The 15,358-nt window shown below is 44.1% G+C and overlaps 1 protein-coding gene across 1 annotated transcript; it reads right to left on the bottom strand.

Moving 5' to 3' along the window:
* Positions 1–10: 10 nt before the first annotated feature.
* Positions 11–15,358, bottom strand: copg2 (COPI coat complex subunit gamma 2). Its single transcript, XM_036957080.1, has 21 exons — positions 15,206–15,358; positions 14,399–14,532; positions 14,239–14,310; positions 13,825–13,980; positions 13,527–13,619; positions 13,331–13,417; positions 12,975–13,132; positions 8,983–9,116; positions 8,758–8,825; positions 8,477–8,665; positions 8,112–8,207; positions 7,653–7,896; positions 7,260–7,335; positions 7,061–7,164; positions 6,653–6,847; positions 2,073–2,254; positions 1,610–1,739; positions 1,193–1,290; positions 901–1,039; positions 712–810; positions 11–511 (listed from the first exon to the last, which is right to left on the bottom strand). Exons 1-21 carry the CDS (start codon positions 15,240–15,242, stop codon positions 381–383), a joined length of 2,622 nt encoding a protein of 873 aa, XP_036812975.1. The 5' UTR covers positions 15,243–15,358; the 3' UTR covers positions 11–380.

Below are 15,358 nucleotides of genomic sequence, written 5' to 3'. Positions count from 1 at the left end.
ATAACAATAATTCAGTATTTCCATGGTCAACATTTAATAGATTTGATAAAACGTGGGCCATTAATGACACTAGCCTGGTCCCAGATCTGTTTGTGCTGCCTTGCAAACACCTATGAATGATCATTGGAGTTGGTTATACAGCACAAACAGATCTGGGGCCAGTCTACAGAGATGAGTTGTGTTGAAGGGTGCCAGTAGTACACACACCTCACCATAATGTTTTCCATCTCGGACTACCCAAAAACACAAGACACATTCCAACGACATAAAGCACTGGAGGACATTGCCTAGAGAATATTGTGAATGGGGAAAAAGTGGACAAAACAAATCAGAATATGCCATTGTATTCACACGTTGTTGTTGGTGAACAACAGGCCCCTCTAGCCCACGGAGGCTAGGATGATGTCAACAACAGTCTCATCCGAGCTGCGGACCGTCACCTGCATAGTGACACCGTCGGCCAGGGCCAGGCGCGAGCGTACCAGCACGTCATGACCCCCCCGGAACACACCTGGAGGAAGGGGAGGGACACAGAAACTGTCATCCATACCATGGGGGGCTTGCTTCCATCACACTAGTGACATGAAGTTGAACAAGCTGCCGTGTCAAGGTTAGAAACTGAACTTAACATATTTTCAGTAATGAAGGGTACAGAATGAGCCTACAATTCACTAAGCAAATCAAGATAGAATAAATAAATGAAACACCCACCGGCAAGGAAGAGGATGTGTGAGTTCTTGTTTTCTGGGACCTTGTCTGAACGCTCGCAGGGCTGCATGCCCAGGAAACTGATGATGTTACCAACAGCCTCTACAGAAACAACGGGGAACAGCTCACAGAATGTACACTGTGTTTCAATGTTGGGGTGATAAATCCAAAGATCCCCATTGAAATAATTACCGTCTAACGTTCTGACAGAGGCCAGGGCGAACGTCTCCTCCTTCTCAAAGTCGTCTCCCACCTCGTCCCAGGCTGCGGCAAAGTTAGGCTTCAACACCTTCTGGATGTGGTCTGCTACAGTCACCTCCAAGTCTTCCAGCTGACATACACACGGGGGGGAGTAGAGGAGAGCAGAGAAGGTAGAAAAAGGGGAGAAGAGATAATTTATGCAAATGATGGTAAATAAGATATAATTATTTTGGGGTAAATGAGTTAAGATAAAAAAAAAACAGGTTTTATATTGAGCTCATACCACATATTCGTCATCGTAACCGTCGTCATCAGGCTCTCCTGTGTTGGGGTCGCAGTCTTTCACCAGGTACTTCAGAGTACAGCTGAACGTACAGGACACTGGAGAGCAGAGAACACATTTAATATGACATAGACAGTGCAGATATTACATGACTACGCTACGTGATGTAAATACGTGTCCTTAGTGTTTGAAGAAGGCCAGCAGATAAGTGCTTTTCTCTCTCAATGGAAAACCACGTTGTTAGGTGCTACATGATCCCCATTCAGATTCTTTAGTTCTGAGAAGGTTTTAACAGAGTTACAACACTGACGTCACACTGAGCACTTCAGAGAGTTGCCCTCTCACACACAGTCACACACACAGTCATACACACAGTCCCACACACACACAGTCCCACAGAGGTTTAATAAACGTAACCTGCGGTGGGGTCATCTTCAGGCAGTCTGACCAGGCTGTAGCAGGAGCCAGGCTGGCTGTAGGGCAGGTTAGCAGCAGGGACGTAGTGGAGAACCTCGTAGGCCTCCGACGGCTCCATCTGAACCATAACCTGAAGGACAACAACCCAGTGGACTTCCATTTAATACATGTAATATAAATTTAGTCCTGTGTCTTAATGTCAGTGTTGTAGATTTTAAATGTGAGGCACCAAAGACACTTTTCTGTCTACTGTCAATTGAATGGACAATAAAGCTTTAGAAAAATAATTGAATACGATTATGCTTTTCAAACTGCTCAAAGATATCTACAGTGTAAGGAGGGATTTGGGGTGATGCCACTGCAGCCATTTTGCACCCAACTAGACCTTCACACATTGACAATCGCTGTGCATTCTAGGAGACGTGAACTTCCTAAAGCGCACCAATCACCAGTGTAGCCCTACCTTCTGCAGGAGCTGGTCATTGAGCGTGTTGGTGCAGTCGAACTGAAACACCATGTGTCTGGCGAAGGTGTGCTTGACGCAGCGCACCACATACTCAGTCTCCGCCTCGGTCAGCTGCACCGCCTCCGACGTCTTGAAGAGAGAACCCAGGCCCTGGAATTCTGGAATGGCTGCCAGTTGTTCTGTTGACAGAGGAGATTAGAGGAGAAGCCCAGCTCCAAATCCAGCCCTAGTCCTAACTACTACAATATTATAGCTGAATCCAGCCCTAGTCCTAACTACTACAATATTATAGCTGAATCCAGCCCTAGTCCTAACTACTACAATATTATAGCTGAATCCAGCCCTAGTCCTAACTACTACAATATTATAGCTGAATCCAGCCCTAGTCCTAACTACTACAATATTATAGCTGAATCCACCCCTAGTCCTAACTACTACAATATTATAGCTGAATCCAGCCCTAGTCCTAACTACTACAATATTATAGCTGAATCCAGCCCTAGTCCTAACTACTACAATATTATAGCTGAATCCAGCCCTAGTCCTAACTACTACAATATTATAGCTGAATCCAGCCCTAGTCCTAACTACTACAATATTATAGCTGAATCCAGCCCTAGTCCTAACTACTACAATATTATAGCTGAATCCACCCCTAGTCCTAACTACTACAATATTATAGCTGAATCCACCCCTAGTCCTAACTACTACAATATTATAGCTGAATTCACCCCTAGTCCTAACTACTACAATATTATAGCTGAATCCAGCCCTAGTCCTAACTACTACAATATTATAGCTGAATCCAGGCCTAGTCCTAACTACTACAATATTATAGCTGAATCCAGCCCTAGTCCTAACTACTACAATATTATAGCTGAATCCAGCCCTAGTCCTAACTACTACAATATTATAGCTGAATCCACCCCTAGTCCTAACTACTACAATATTATAGCTGAATCCAGCCCTAGTCCTAACTACTACAATATTATAGCTGAATCCAGCCCTAGTCCTAACTACTACAATATTATAGCTGAATCCAGCCCTAGTCCTAACTACTACAATATTATAGCTGAATCCACCCCTAGTCCTAACTACTACAATATTATAGCTGAATCCAGCCCTAGTCCTAACTACTACAATATTATAGCTGAATCCAGCCCTAGTCCTAACTACTACAATATTATAGCTGAATCCAGCCCTAGTCCTAACTACTACAATATTATAGCTGAATCCAGCCCTAGTCCTAACTACTACAATATTATAGCTGAATCCAGCCCTAGTCCTAACTACTACAATATTATAGCTGAATCCAGCCCTAGTCCTAACTACTACAATATTATAGCTGAATCCAGCCCTAGTCCTAACTACTACAATATTATAGCTGAATCCAGCCCTAGTCCTAACTACTACAATATTATAGCTGAATCCACCCCTAGTCCTAACTACTACAATATTATAGCTGAATCCAGCCCTAGTCCTAACTACTACAATATTATAGCTGAATCCAGCCCTAGTCCTAACTACTACAATATCATAGCTGAATCCAGCCCTAGTCCTAACTACTACAATATTATAGCTGAATCCAGCCCTAGTCCTAACTACTACAATATTATAGCTGAATCCAGCCCTAGTCCTAACTACTACAATATTATAGCTGAATCCAGCCCTAGTCCTAACTACTACAATATCATAGCTGAATCCAGCCCTAGTCCTAACTACTACAATATTATAGCTGAATCCACCCCTAGTCCTAACTACTACAATATTATAGCTGAATCCACCCCTAGTCCTAACTACTACAATATTATAGCTGAATCCAGGCCTAGTCCTAACTACTACAATATTATAGCTGAATCCACCCCTAGTCCTAACTACTACAATATCATAGCTGAATCCAGCCCTAGTCCTAACTACTACAATATTATAGCTGAATCCAGCCCTAGTCCTAACTACTACAATATTATAGCTGAATCCAGCCCTAGTCCTAACTACTACAATATTATAGCTGAATCCAGCCCTAGTCCTAACTACTACAATATTATAGCTGAATCCAGCCCTAGTCCTAACTACTACAATATTATAGCTGAATCCAGCCCTAGTCCTAACTACTACAATATTATAGCTGAATCCAGCCCTAGTCCTAACTACTACAATATTATAGCTGAATCCACCCCTAGTCCTAACTACTACAATATTATAGCTGAATCCAGCCCTAGTCCTAACTACTACAATATTATAGCTGAATCCACCCCTAGTCCTAACTACTACAATATTATAGCTGAATCCACCCCTAGTCCTAACTACTACAATATTATAGCTGAATCCAGCCCTAGTCCTAACTACTACAATATTATAGCTGAATCCACCCCTAGTCCTAACTACTACAATATTATAGCTGAATCCAGCCCTAGTCCTAACTACTACAATATTATAGCTGAATCCAGCCCTAGTCCTAACTACTACAATATTATAGCTGAATCCAGCCCTAGTCCTAACTACTACAATATTATAGCTGAATCCAGCCCTAGTCCTAACTACTACAATATTATAGCTGAATCCAGCCCTAGTCCTAACTACTACAATATCATAGCTGAATCCAGCCCTAGTCCTAACTACTACAATATTATAGCTGAATCCACCCCTAGTCCTAACTACTACAATATTATAGCTGAATCCACCCCTAGTCCTAACTACTACAATATTATAGCTGAATCCACCCCTAGTCCTAACTACTACAATATTATAGCTGAATCCACCCCTAGTCCTAACTACTACAATATTATAGCTGAATCCAGCCCTAGTCCTAACTACTACAATATTATAGCTGAATCCAGCCCTAGTCATAACTACTACAATATTATAGCTGAATCCAGCCCTAGTCCTAACTACTACAATATTATAGCTGAATCCACCCCTAGTCCTAACTACTACAATATTATAGCTGAATCCACCCCTAGTCCTAACTACTACAATATTATAGCTGAATCCACCCCTAGTCCTAACTACTACAATATTATAGCTGAATCCAGTCCTAGTCCTAACTACTACAATATTATAGCTGAATCCAGTCCTAGTCCTAACTACTACAATATTATAGCTGAATTCACCCCTAGTCCTAACTACTACAATATTATAGCTGAATTCACCCCTAGTCCTAACTACTACAATATTATAGCTGAATCCACCCCTAGTCCTAACTACTACAATATTATAGCTGAATCCAGTCCTAGTCCTAACTACTACAATATTATAGCTGAATCCACCCCTAGTCCTAACTACTACAATATTATAGCTGAATCCACCCCTAGTCCTAACTACTACAATATTATAGCTGAATCCACCCCTAGTCCTAACTACTACAATATTATAGCTGAATCCAGTCCTAGTCCTAACTACTACAATATTATAGCTGAATCCAGCCCTAGTCCTAACTACTACAATATTATAGCTGAATCCAGTCCTAGTCCTAACTACTACAATATTATAGCTGAATTCACCCCTAGTCCTAACTACTACAATATTATAGCTGAATCCACCCCTAGTCCTAACTACTACAATATTATAGCTGAATCCACCCCTAGTCCTAACTACTACAATATTATAGCTGAATCCACCCCTAGTCCTAACTACTACAATATTATAGCTGAATCCAGTCCTAGTCCTAACTACTACAATATTATAGCTGAATCCAGTCCTAGTCCTAACTACTACAATATTATAGCTGAATTCACCCCTAGTCCTAACTACTACAATATTATAGCTGAATCCAGCCCTAGTCCTAACTACTACAATATTATAGCTGAATCCAGCCCTAGTCCTAACTACTACAATATCATAGCTGAATCCACCCCTAGTCCTAACTACTACAATATTATAGCTGAATCCAGCCCTAGTCCTAACTACTACAATATTATAGCTGAATCCAGTCCTAGTCCTAACTACTACAATATTATAGCTGAATCCAGCCCTAGTCCTAACTACTACAATATTATAGCTGAATCCAGTCCTAGTCCTAACTACTACAATATTATAGCTGAATCCAGCCCTAGTCCTAACTACTACAATATTATAGCTGAATCCAGCCCTAGTCCTAACTACTACAATATTATAGCTGAATCCAGCCCTAGTCCTAACTACTACAATATCATAGCTGAATCCACCCCTAGTCCTAACTACTACAATATTATAGCTGAATCCACCCCTAGTCCTAACTACTACAATATTATAGCTGAATCCAGCCCTAGTCCTTACTACAATATTATAGCTGAATCCAGCCCTAGTCCTAACTACTACAATATTATAGCGGCCCTCAAGTTTTTGCTGCTCTGAAGTTGTTAATGCCACAATACTAGTATCATAACTACTGCTACTATGATACTTGGTTTTGGCTAATAACGCTTAGCAGACAATTCTATGGTTCATTAAGAACGTGTTTCCATGTAAAATACTGTGTGCTATAGTTTGGAAAATAAAAGTGACTGGGTCCTTTTACTCCATAAATTAAACCCAAATGTTTTGTTTCCTTGTGATAACACCATGTCTTGCCATGATAGTTTCAAGTAAGGTGACTGTACCCTGGTAGATGTCTTGGCGCGTCGGGCCTGGTTTCTCTGGAAGCTTGCTAGTGGCCACAGGAGCGAATTCGGTCTTCTGCTCTGTAATGGGTGTGTTGGCCAGGGGAACAGACTTCATATCGAAGGGCTTCTCTGTGGGCTCCAGGGTGTACTGGTGAAGGGACTTCTCCAGACCCGGGACAGACACCGACAGACCTGATGGGAGGAGACAGACGGTTCAATAAAGGAAATACATTTATTCATTTTGAGGTTCGATGGAGAAAAATTAATTCTCTGCACGTGTCAATTCACTGAGAGAGTTTGAGAGACCAGTCAAAGAACACAACCTTACTTCCTGAATTGAACCAGATATGTCCACACACACTAGTGCTCTCAAGTTCAGACTAGGAGCGCAGTGTGTGTTCTCACCGTTGAAAATGTAGGCAGCGTTGAGGGCTTTCTGCTTCTGCTGCAGCACGTTCATGTAGAAGGTGGCTCTGTCCCTCACCTCGTCATCACTGTCCATCATACACCTAGAAACACACACCATACGTCAACACACTTCAGAGTGGTAACCACACAGGGAATGGATCCTTATGACAGGGAGCCAGTGAAAGGCTGTCTCTACCTCTGCATCAGGACTAACACACTGGGGAGAAGGTCATCATTCTGGGCTCCAAATTTAGCCAGAGCACTGACCGCAGCTACAGGGACGAGAAAGGAGCTTAGTTATTACACAATGTGTACAAACAACAACGTGGTACCTCACATTAGTTTAAACCTTCATGAGTAACAGTGAGTTTTTGTTGAAAAGCCAGACGCAAATATTATTTGTCTTCATATTAGTGAATTGAGCCTTTCATGGTTGGTGATGTCACCAGTTAATGGAGCCAATCCCAACAGACTTATCAGAACTACCATTCATGTTGCACCCAGACACACACAACTCTGTCTCAAACACACATGCTATTGACAACTCCAGGCCAGCAGGGGTTAACACACACACTCCCCCGTTTCTCACCGGCTCTGACAGCCTCGCTCTCCAGCACCACGCGGTTGAAGATGAAGCGGATGTACTTGGATGGCGAGGGCGTGCGCGGGCCCTCCTTGCCCAGCAGGTGAAGGATCTTGGTGGCCAGCACCGTGTGCTCACAGTCCTCGATGAACTCACACAGGTGGGCCAGCCCTGTCTCCTTGCTCTCTGGGTTCTCCTCGATGATGCTGATGATGCAGTCCACGATGGCCCGCTTGTACTCAAAGCCACCCTGAGAGGAGAGGCATTAAAGATGTTGTGTTTCAGGGACAGTCGTACATTAAATCAGAAAACTGAGTGGTCATATCAATGTAAATGTGCCAGAGTTGGCCAAAGAGCTGTTTGTCTGTAGTCCTGATGGTTTCATGTCAGTGAGAAGGACATAAATGTGCTTCAATAGGTTCTCGTCCTACACATCAGTGAAAAAAGACAGGCTGCTCCACTCACGTCGTCTCGGAGCATGTTGGACAGGAAGTTCATCATGACGCTGTGCTTTCTGGGATACTTCTGACACAGGGCACTGATGGCCTGCACAACCACCACCTGAAACACACTCAGCAGTCAGAGGATAGAACTTCACTTAGAAATAGATTGAAGTAGTTGTGGTTTGTTTACGAAATGCAGAATGATGCTATAGGCTATAGTATAACTATATACTTTTTTGGGGGGGTTACATATTGAGTGTATTCTAATTGATTATCCAACTATTTCAATTCCTAAATGATTAAACTAGAGTATTGTAGAGGGGAAAAACAAGAGCATATCATTGAGGAGAAAGTACACATTAAACTAAAACACATCCTCCTCCTCACCTTGAACTCGTCAGAGATCTCAGAGACGAAGGAGGAGATCTGTTTCATGAGGCGGTCCACACTGCTCTCGCTGCCTGTCTTCAGCAGCGTGGTGATGGCCAGCGTGGCGATGCTGCGGTTCGAGTCCGTGATCAGGTTCTCCAGGTCCAGGTTGCACGCAGTCACCGCCGACGGGTGCTTCATCGCCACCTGGTAGACAAACGGGGGAATGCGGATGTAAATACAGTATACTCTATGTAAAACACAGGTAACTCAGAGTAATGAAGAGCATGGAGACCCACCTTGTTGAGGGTCCTGACAGCTGCGTATCTCAGGGCTGCTTTGGGAGAGCTGCAGAACAGCTGCAGGACTGGAGAGAAACACATTAACAGACAGTCAAGTGGTAAAACCAGAGGTAGTAGGTTGATAGGATACTACAACCTCTAATTTCTACAGGTAGGTACCTACATGTGGACACCAGAAAGTAAGGTGTATTTATCAAACTGGCTGTAATTACAGAGACTCACCAGAGACAGCGGGGGCCAGCTCTCTGGCAGTACAGTTGGGCATGTGGACTATGGCCGAGGCTGCCTCGTACACCACCATCTCATGCTTGTTCCTCAGACAGCTCTCAATGAAGTCAAACAGGGGACTGTCATGTCTGCAAACAGAAAATAGCCAACCATTTGTAATACAATGCCACACACACACACGACAAAAATATACCAATATGTTTATAAAGTCAAATTTGACAGTGTGCATTCTGTGTCCTCCGCTGCCATGTGTATGACTGACAGTTGTAGCTGCTTTGTGTGATATATTGTTGTCTCTACATATATATTGTTGTCTCTACCTTCTTGCCCTTTGGGCTGTTGTCTGAGCCCAATAATGTTTGCACCATGTTGTGTTGCTACCATGTTGTTGTTATGTTGTGTTGCTTCTGTACCATGCTGTGTTGTCATGTGTTGCTGCCTTGCTATGTTGTCTTTAGGTCTCTCTTTATGTAGTGTTGTCTCTTGAAATGATGTGTGATGAGTGTTTTGTCCTATATTTATATTGTATTTATTTTAATCCCAGGCCCCCGTCCCTGCATATGAGGCCTTTTGCCTTTTGGTAGGCAGTCATTGAAAATAAGAATTTGTTCTTAACTGACTTTCCTAGTTAAATAAAAGGTTAAATAAATACAATGTCACTATACAGATCACTTCCCCCTAGTGTTGAATAAAAACTATACATATAGGGAATACTAGACACCAACCCACTGTAGACAGACTAGAAAACCCATTCAAGTAAACAGTCCATGACAGTGTTTATCTACCCTGCCTGCTTCTGCGTGGCAGTGCTTCCACGGTGCCATCTACCCTGCCTACGTCTGCGTGACAGTGCTTCCACGGTGCCATCTACCCTGCCTATGTCTGCGTGGCAGTGCTTCCACGGTGCCATCTACCCTGCCTACGTCTGCGTGACAGTGCTTCCACGGTGCCATCTACCCTGCCTACGTCTGCGTGGCAGTGCCTCCACGATGCCATCTACCCTGCCTACGTCTGCGTGGCAGTGCCTCCACGGTGCCATCTACCCTGCCTACGTCTGCGTGGCAGTGCTTCCACGGTACCACCTATCCTGCCTCGGTCTGCGTGGCAGTGCTTCCACGGTGCCACCTATCCTGCCTCGGTCTGCGTGGCAGTGCTTCCACGGTGCCATCTACCCTGCCTACGTCTGCGTGGCAGTGCCTCCACGGTGCCATCTACCCGGCCTCGGTCTGCGTGGCAGTGCTTCCACGGTACCACCTATCCTGCCTCGGTCTGCGTGGCAGTGCTTCCACGGTGCCATCTACCCTGCCTACGTCTGCGTGGCAGTGCTTCCACGGTGCCATCTACCCTGCCTACGTCTGCGTGGCAGTGCCTCCACGGTGCCATCTACCCTGCCTACGTCTGCGTGGCAGTGCCTCCACGGTGCCATCTACCCTGCCTACGTCTGCGTGGCAGTGCCTCCACGGTGCCATCTACCCTGCCTACGTCTGCGTGGCAGTGCCTCCACGATGCCATCTACCCTGCCTACGTCTGCGTGGCAGTGCCTCCACGGTGCCATCTACCCTGCCTACGTCTGCGTGGCAGTGCCTCCACGGTGCCATCTACCCTGCCTACGTCTGCGTGGCAGTGCCTCCACGGTGCCATCTACCCGGCCTCGGTCTGCGTGGCAGTGCTTCCACGGTACCACCTATCCTGCCTCGGTCTGCGTGGCAGTGCTTCCACGGTGCCATCTACCCTGCCTACGTCTGCGTGGCAGTGCTTCCACGGTGCCATCTACCCTGCCTACGTCTGCGTGGCAGTGCCTCCACGGTGCCATCTACCCTGCCTACGTCTGCGTGGCAGTGCCTCCACGGTGCCATCTACCCTGCCTACGTCTGCGTGGCAGTGCCTCCACGGTGCCATCTACCCTGCCTACGTCTGCGTGGCAGTGCCTCCACGGTGCCATCTACCCTGCCTACGTCTGCGTGGCAGTGCCTCCACGATGCCATCTACCCTGCCTACGTCTGCGTGGCAGTGCCTCCACGGTGCTATCTACCCTGCCTACGTCTGCGTAGCAGTGCCTCCACGGTGCCATCTACCCTGCCTACGTCTGCGTGGCAGTGCCTCCACGGTGCCATCTACCCTGCCTACGTCTGCGTGGCAGTGCCTCCACGGTGCCATCTACCCTGCCTACGTCTGCGTGGCAGTGCCTCCACGGTGCCATCTACCCTGCCTACGTCTGCGTGGCAGTGCCTCCACGGTGCCATCTACCCTGCCTACGTCTGCGTGGCAGTGCCTCCACGGTGCCATCTACCCTGCCTACGTCTGCGTGGCAGTGCTTCCATTAGAGGTCGACCGATTAATTAGGGCCGATTTCAAGTTTTCGTAACAATCGGTATTTTTGGTCACCGATTAGCCAATTATTATTTTATTTTTTTACACCTTTAATTAACTAGGCAAGTCAGTTAAGAACACATTCTTATTTTCAATTCAGTTCAGTTTAACTGCCTTGTTCAGGGGCAGAACGACAGATTTGTACCTTGTCAGCTCGGGGATTCGTTTTTGCTCAATCTTAACATAATCACTAGTTAACTACACAATGGTTGATAATATTACTAGTTTATCTAGCATGTCCTGCGTTGCATATAATCGATGCAGTGCCTGTTAATTTCTCATTGAATCACAGCCTACTTCAACAAACGGGTAACAAGCGCATTAGTGAAAAAAGCACTGTCGCTGCACCAATGTACCATAAACATCAAGGCCTTTCTTCAAAATAAACACAAAACTATAGATGTTTAAACCTGCACATTTAGTTCATGTTGCCTGCTAACATGAATTTCTTATAACTAGGGAAATTGGGTCATTTCTCTTGCGTTCCGTGCAAGCAGTTAGGGTATATGCAACAGTTTGGGCCCCTGGCTCGTTGCAAACTAATTAGCCAGAATTGTACATAATTATGACAGAACATTGAAGGTTGTACAATGTAACAGCAATATTTAGACTTAGGGATGCCATCCATTAGATAAAATACGGAACAGTTCCGTATTTCACTGAAAGAATAAACGTTTTGTTTTCAAAATTATAGTTTCCGGATTCGACCATATTAATGACCAAAGGCTCGTATTTCTGTCTGTTATAATTAAGTCTATGATTTGATAGAGCAGTTTGACTGAGCGATGGTAGGCACCAGCAGGCTCGTAAGCATTCATTCAAACAGCACTTTCGTGCATTTTGCCAGCAGCTCTTCGCTGTGCTTCAAGCATTGAGTGGTTTATGACTTTAAGCCTATCAACTACCGAGGTTAGGCTGGTGTAACCGATGTGAAATGGCGAGCTAGTTAACGGGGTGCGCGCTAATAGCGTTTCAAACGTCACTCGCTCTGAGACTTGGAGTAGTTGTTCCTCTTGCTCTGCATGGGTAACGCTGCTTCGAGGGTGGCTGTTGTCGATGTGTTCCTGGTTTGAGCCCAGGTAGGAGCGAGGAGAGGGACGGAAGCTATACTGTTACACTGGCAGTACTAAAGTGCCTATAAGAACATCCAATAGTCAAAGGTATATGAAATACAAATCGTATAGAGATAAATAGTCCTATAATTCCTATAATAACTACAACCTAAAACTTCTTACCTGGGAATATTGAAGACCCATGTTAAAAGGAACCACCAGCTTTCATATGTTCTCATGTTCTGAGCAAGGAACTTAAACGTTAGCTTTCTTACATGGCACATATTGCACTTTTACTTTCTTGCATTGTTTAAACTAAATTGACCATGTTTCATTATTTATTTGAGGCTAAATTGATTTTATTGATGTATTATATTAAGTTAAAATAAGTGTTCATTCAGTATTGTTGTAATTGTCATTATTACAAATAAAATAAATATATATATATTTTTTTTTTTTATCGTCCGATTAATCGGTATAGGCTTTTTTTGGTCCTCCAATAAATCGGTATCGATGTGGAAAAATCATAATCGTTCGACCTATATCTTCCATGGTTCTACCTACCCTGCCTCGGTCTCCTCCAACAGCTTGCTGGCGATGCGGATGAGCATGCAGTAGGCAAAGGGGGACTTGAGGCCAGACTTGGTGAACTTGTTGAGCATCTTGGATACGGCCAGTCGGTCATTCTTCCTCAGGTGGTACAGCAGGCCCAGGGCGTGGTACTGGGGGGAATCACAGAGAGGTCACAGTGGAAGTGATTATCTTTCAACTTACCCGGGTTGTGTTCATTAGGGAACAACATACCAAAACCTTTTTCAGTGTATTTCATCTTAAATGAGTGAAGATAACAGTAAAACATAGGTTCTTTCTTCTGCTTGGTGCCTAATGAACATATTATCAACAGAATGTGTGTAACCCACCTGGACCATGATGTTGTCACTGGAAGCTGCCTCCTGTGCCTCGTTCACCCAGCGCTTCACCACGTCGTAGCTCATCTTAACCATGTGCTACAGACACACAGAAACCACAAAACACATTACCCACAAAGCAATGGGAGTACTTACAAATGGCACAGTCACCTTGAGACATCCAGGCACTGTGTGGCTAATTTCTTACCAGAGATGAGACCAGGGCAGAGCTGGACACACTGGGCACTTTGTCAACAATGGCCTGTTTCATGTATCTCTCAATGGCCTGCAGCATGGTGGTCTGTGGGACAGAGTGACAAAGTAGGGCTTGAGTTTATTGACCAAAAAGCATAGGTTTAGTCCAGTAACACAATGCAAACTGGATGTAAAAAATAAAATACTGTTCAGCTATCAGAATGGAAACAAAAAGATAACACAGCCTAATAAAAAGCAGGGAGAGAAACAGAGAGGGAGAGACAAAGACAGAAGGAGAGAGACAGACTGACATCCGTGATCCTGCAGAGAGCTCTGATGGCAGGTCCTCTGTACACATCCTCCTTGCCAGTCATGTCCTTGGTTAGGCTGCTGGTGACAATGATGACATCCTCAGAGATGTTGGCCATCTCCTTGATGGTCAGGTAGCACATCCTTCTCAGGGTTTGCTGGAGGAATACAGAGACATTTTCAAAAAGCAGATAATGCTATACAAAAACACTATGCGCCACATCTCTACAATAGGTCAATTACAACACTACTCATTGAATACTAATTTAATGGCACTAGTTGGACCTGTTTGAGGTTAGTTTGTGAGTTTATGTCATCGTGTACTGTATATGTTGCGGTATGTTCTGTCAATAATGTTGTTTACTTGTATGATCAGCAATAATTTAACTAAACCCAAAGCAATAACTTATTCTCACATCATTGGACTGGAAGAGCCTGGTCATTGCAAAGAAGGCCTCGGTCGCCTCCATAGTTCCAAAGTGCTCCCCCTAGACAGAACATAAAAACATCTTCTGTTAATATCAAAGGGTATACGTGCAAAACAATTGGTTTGCATGTTATGGGTTTGTTTCTCACCTGGTTGAGTAGGTAAATGATCTTGGTGAGGATGTGGAGACATCTTCTGGGGTTGATCGGAGTCTCGTTGAAGATGCGAGCCTCTTGCAACACTGCACTCTTTTCAAGATGCTGGAAAGGGTTAGAGCCACTTCCTAATTGTTGCAGTGAAGAAAAAACAGCCACATTAAGACAACATTTGATTATATTGGAACTATAAAGACTAACTAGGTAGTTCGCTTACTATGCGTCATTACTATATCGTGTTGAATGTGGATTTCGTAAATAGATAACTTAGGTAGTAGCTTAAACCTCGTCTAATTATGGTCAACAAGCTTGAGCAAGACGACATTGACAGTTTTTAAATTAACAAAATTAGCGAGCTAACTACCAGTATACGGTACATCGATAGACACATGTAGCTAACTAGATATTGAATCTCTTATCATATTTTACACGGCACAGCCAAAGAAGAATTAGTGCATTTTTTACTAGGCACAGTTAACGTAGTCTTCTAACCAACTAACGTTAGTTTAGCTAGTTTGCAAGCTAATTTGACAGATAAAGACGCTTTAAGCTAGCTACCAAGCAATTGACATATCTGCTCAACAAATAGAGACATGTAGCTAGTGTGGTCAACAAAGACAGACACGTCTATTTGACAACAAAAAAATATCCACTAAACGAATACCAACTTAGTGTAGTTAACGTTACCTAGCTGGAATGCTAGCTACTAGCTAGCTAACGTCAGTGGTAACTAGTTGGCAAAAAAAACGTTACCTATTTCCAAGCAGCTATATTGACTTCTTTACACTTAATTTATCTTACCAGACTCTTCGTCCTTCTTGTCAAATTTCTTAATCATTGTTACGGAATGTTTGTGGATCAGTGTGGTTGGTGTACAGCCTCACAACAGACGACTAGTCACTTCCACGTCGCCAAATGCAACCTTCCTATCTGTGTCTATGTCGACGGAAATGA

Source organism: Oncorhynchus mykiss, chromosome 21 (genome assembly GCF_013265735.2).
Source record: "Oncorhynchus mykiss isolate Arlee chromosome 21, USDA_OmykA_1.1, whole genome shotgun sequence".
Classification (NCBI taxonomy): domain Eukaryota; kingdom Metazoa; phylum Chordata; class Actinopteri; order Salmoniformes; family Salmonidae; genus Oncorhynchus; species Oncorhynchus mykiss.
Note: the sequence above shows the minus strand (reverse complement) of the source record. Positions and strands in the feature narration are given on the sequence as shown.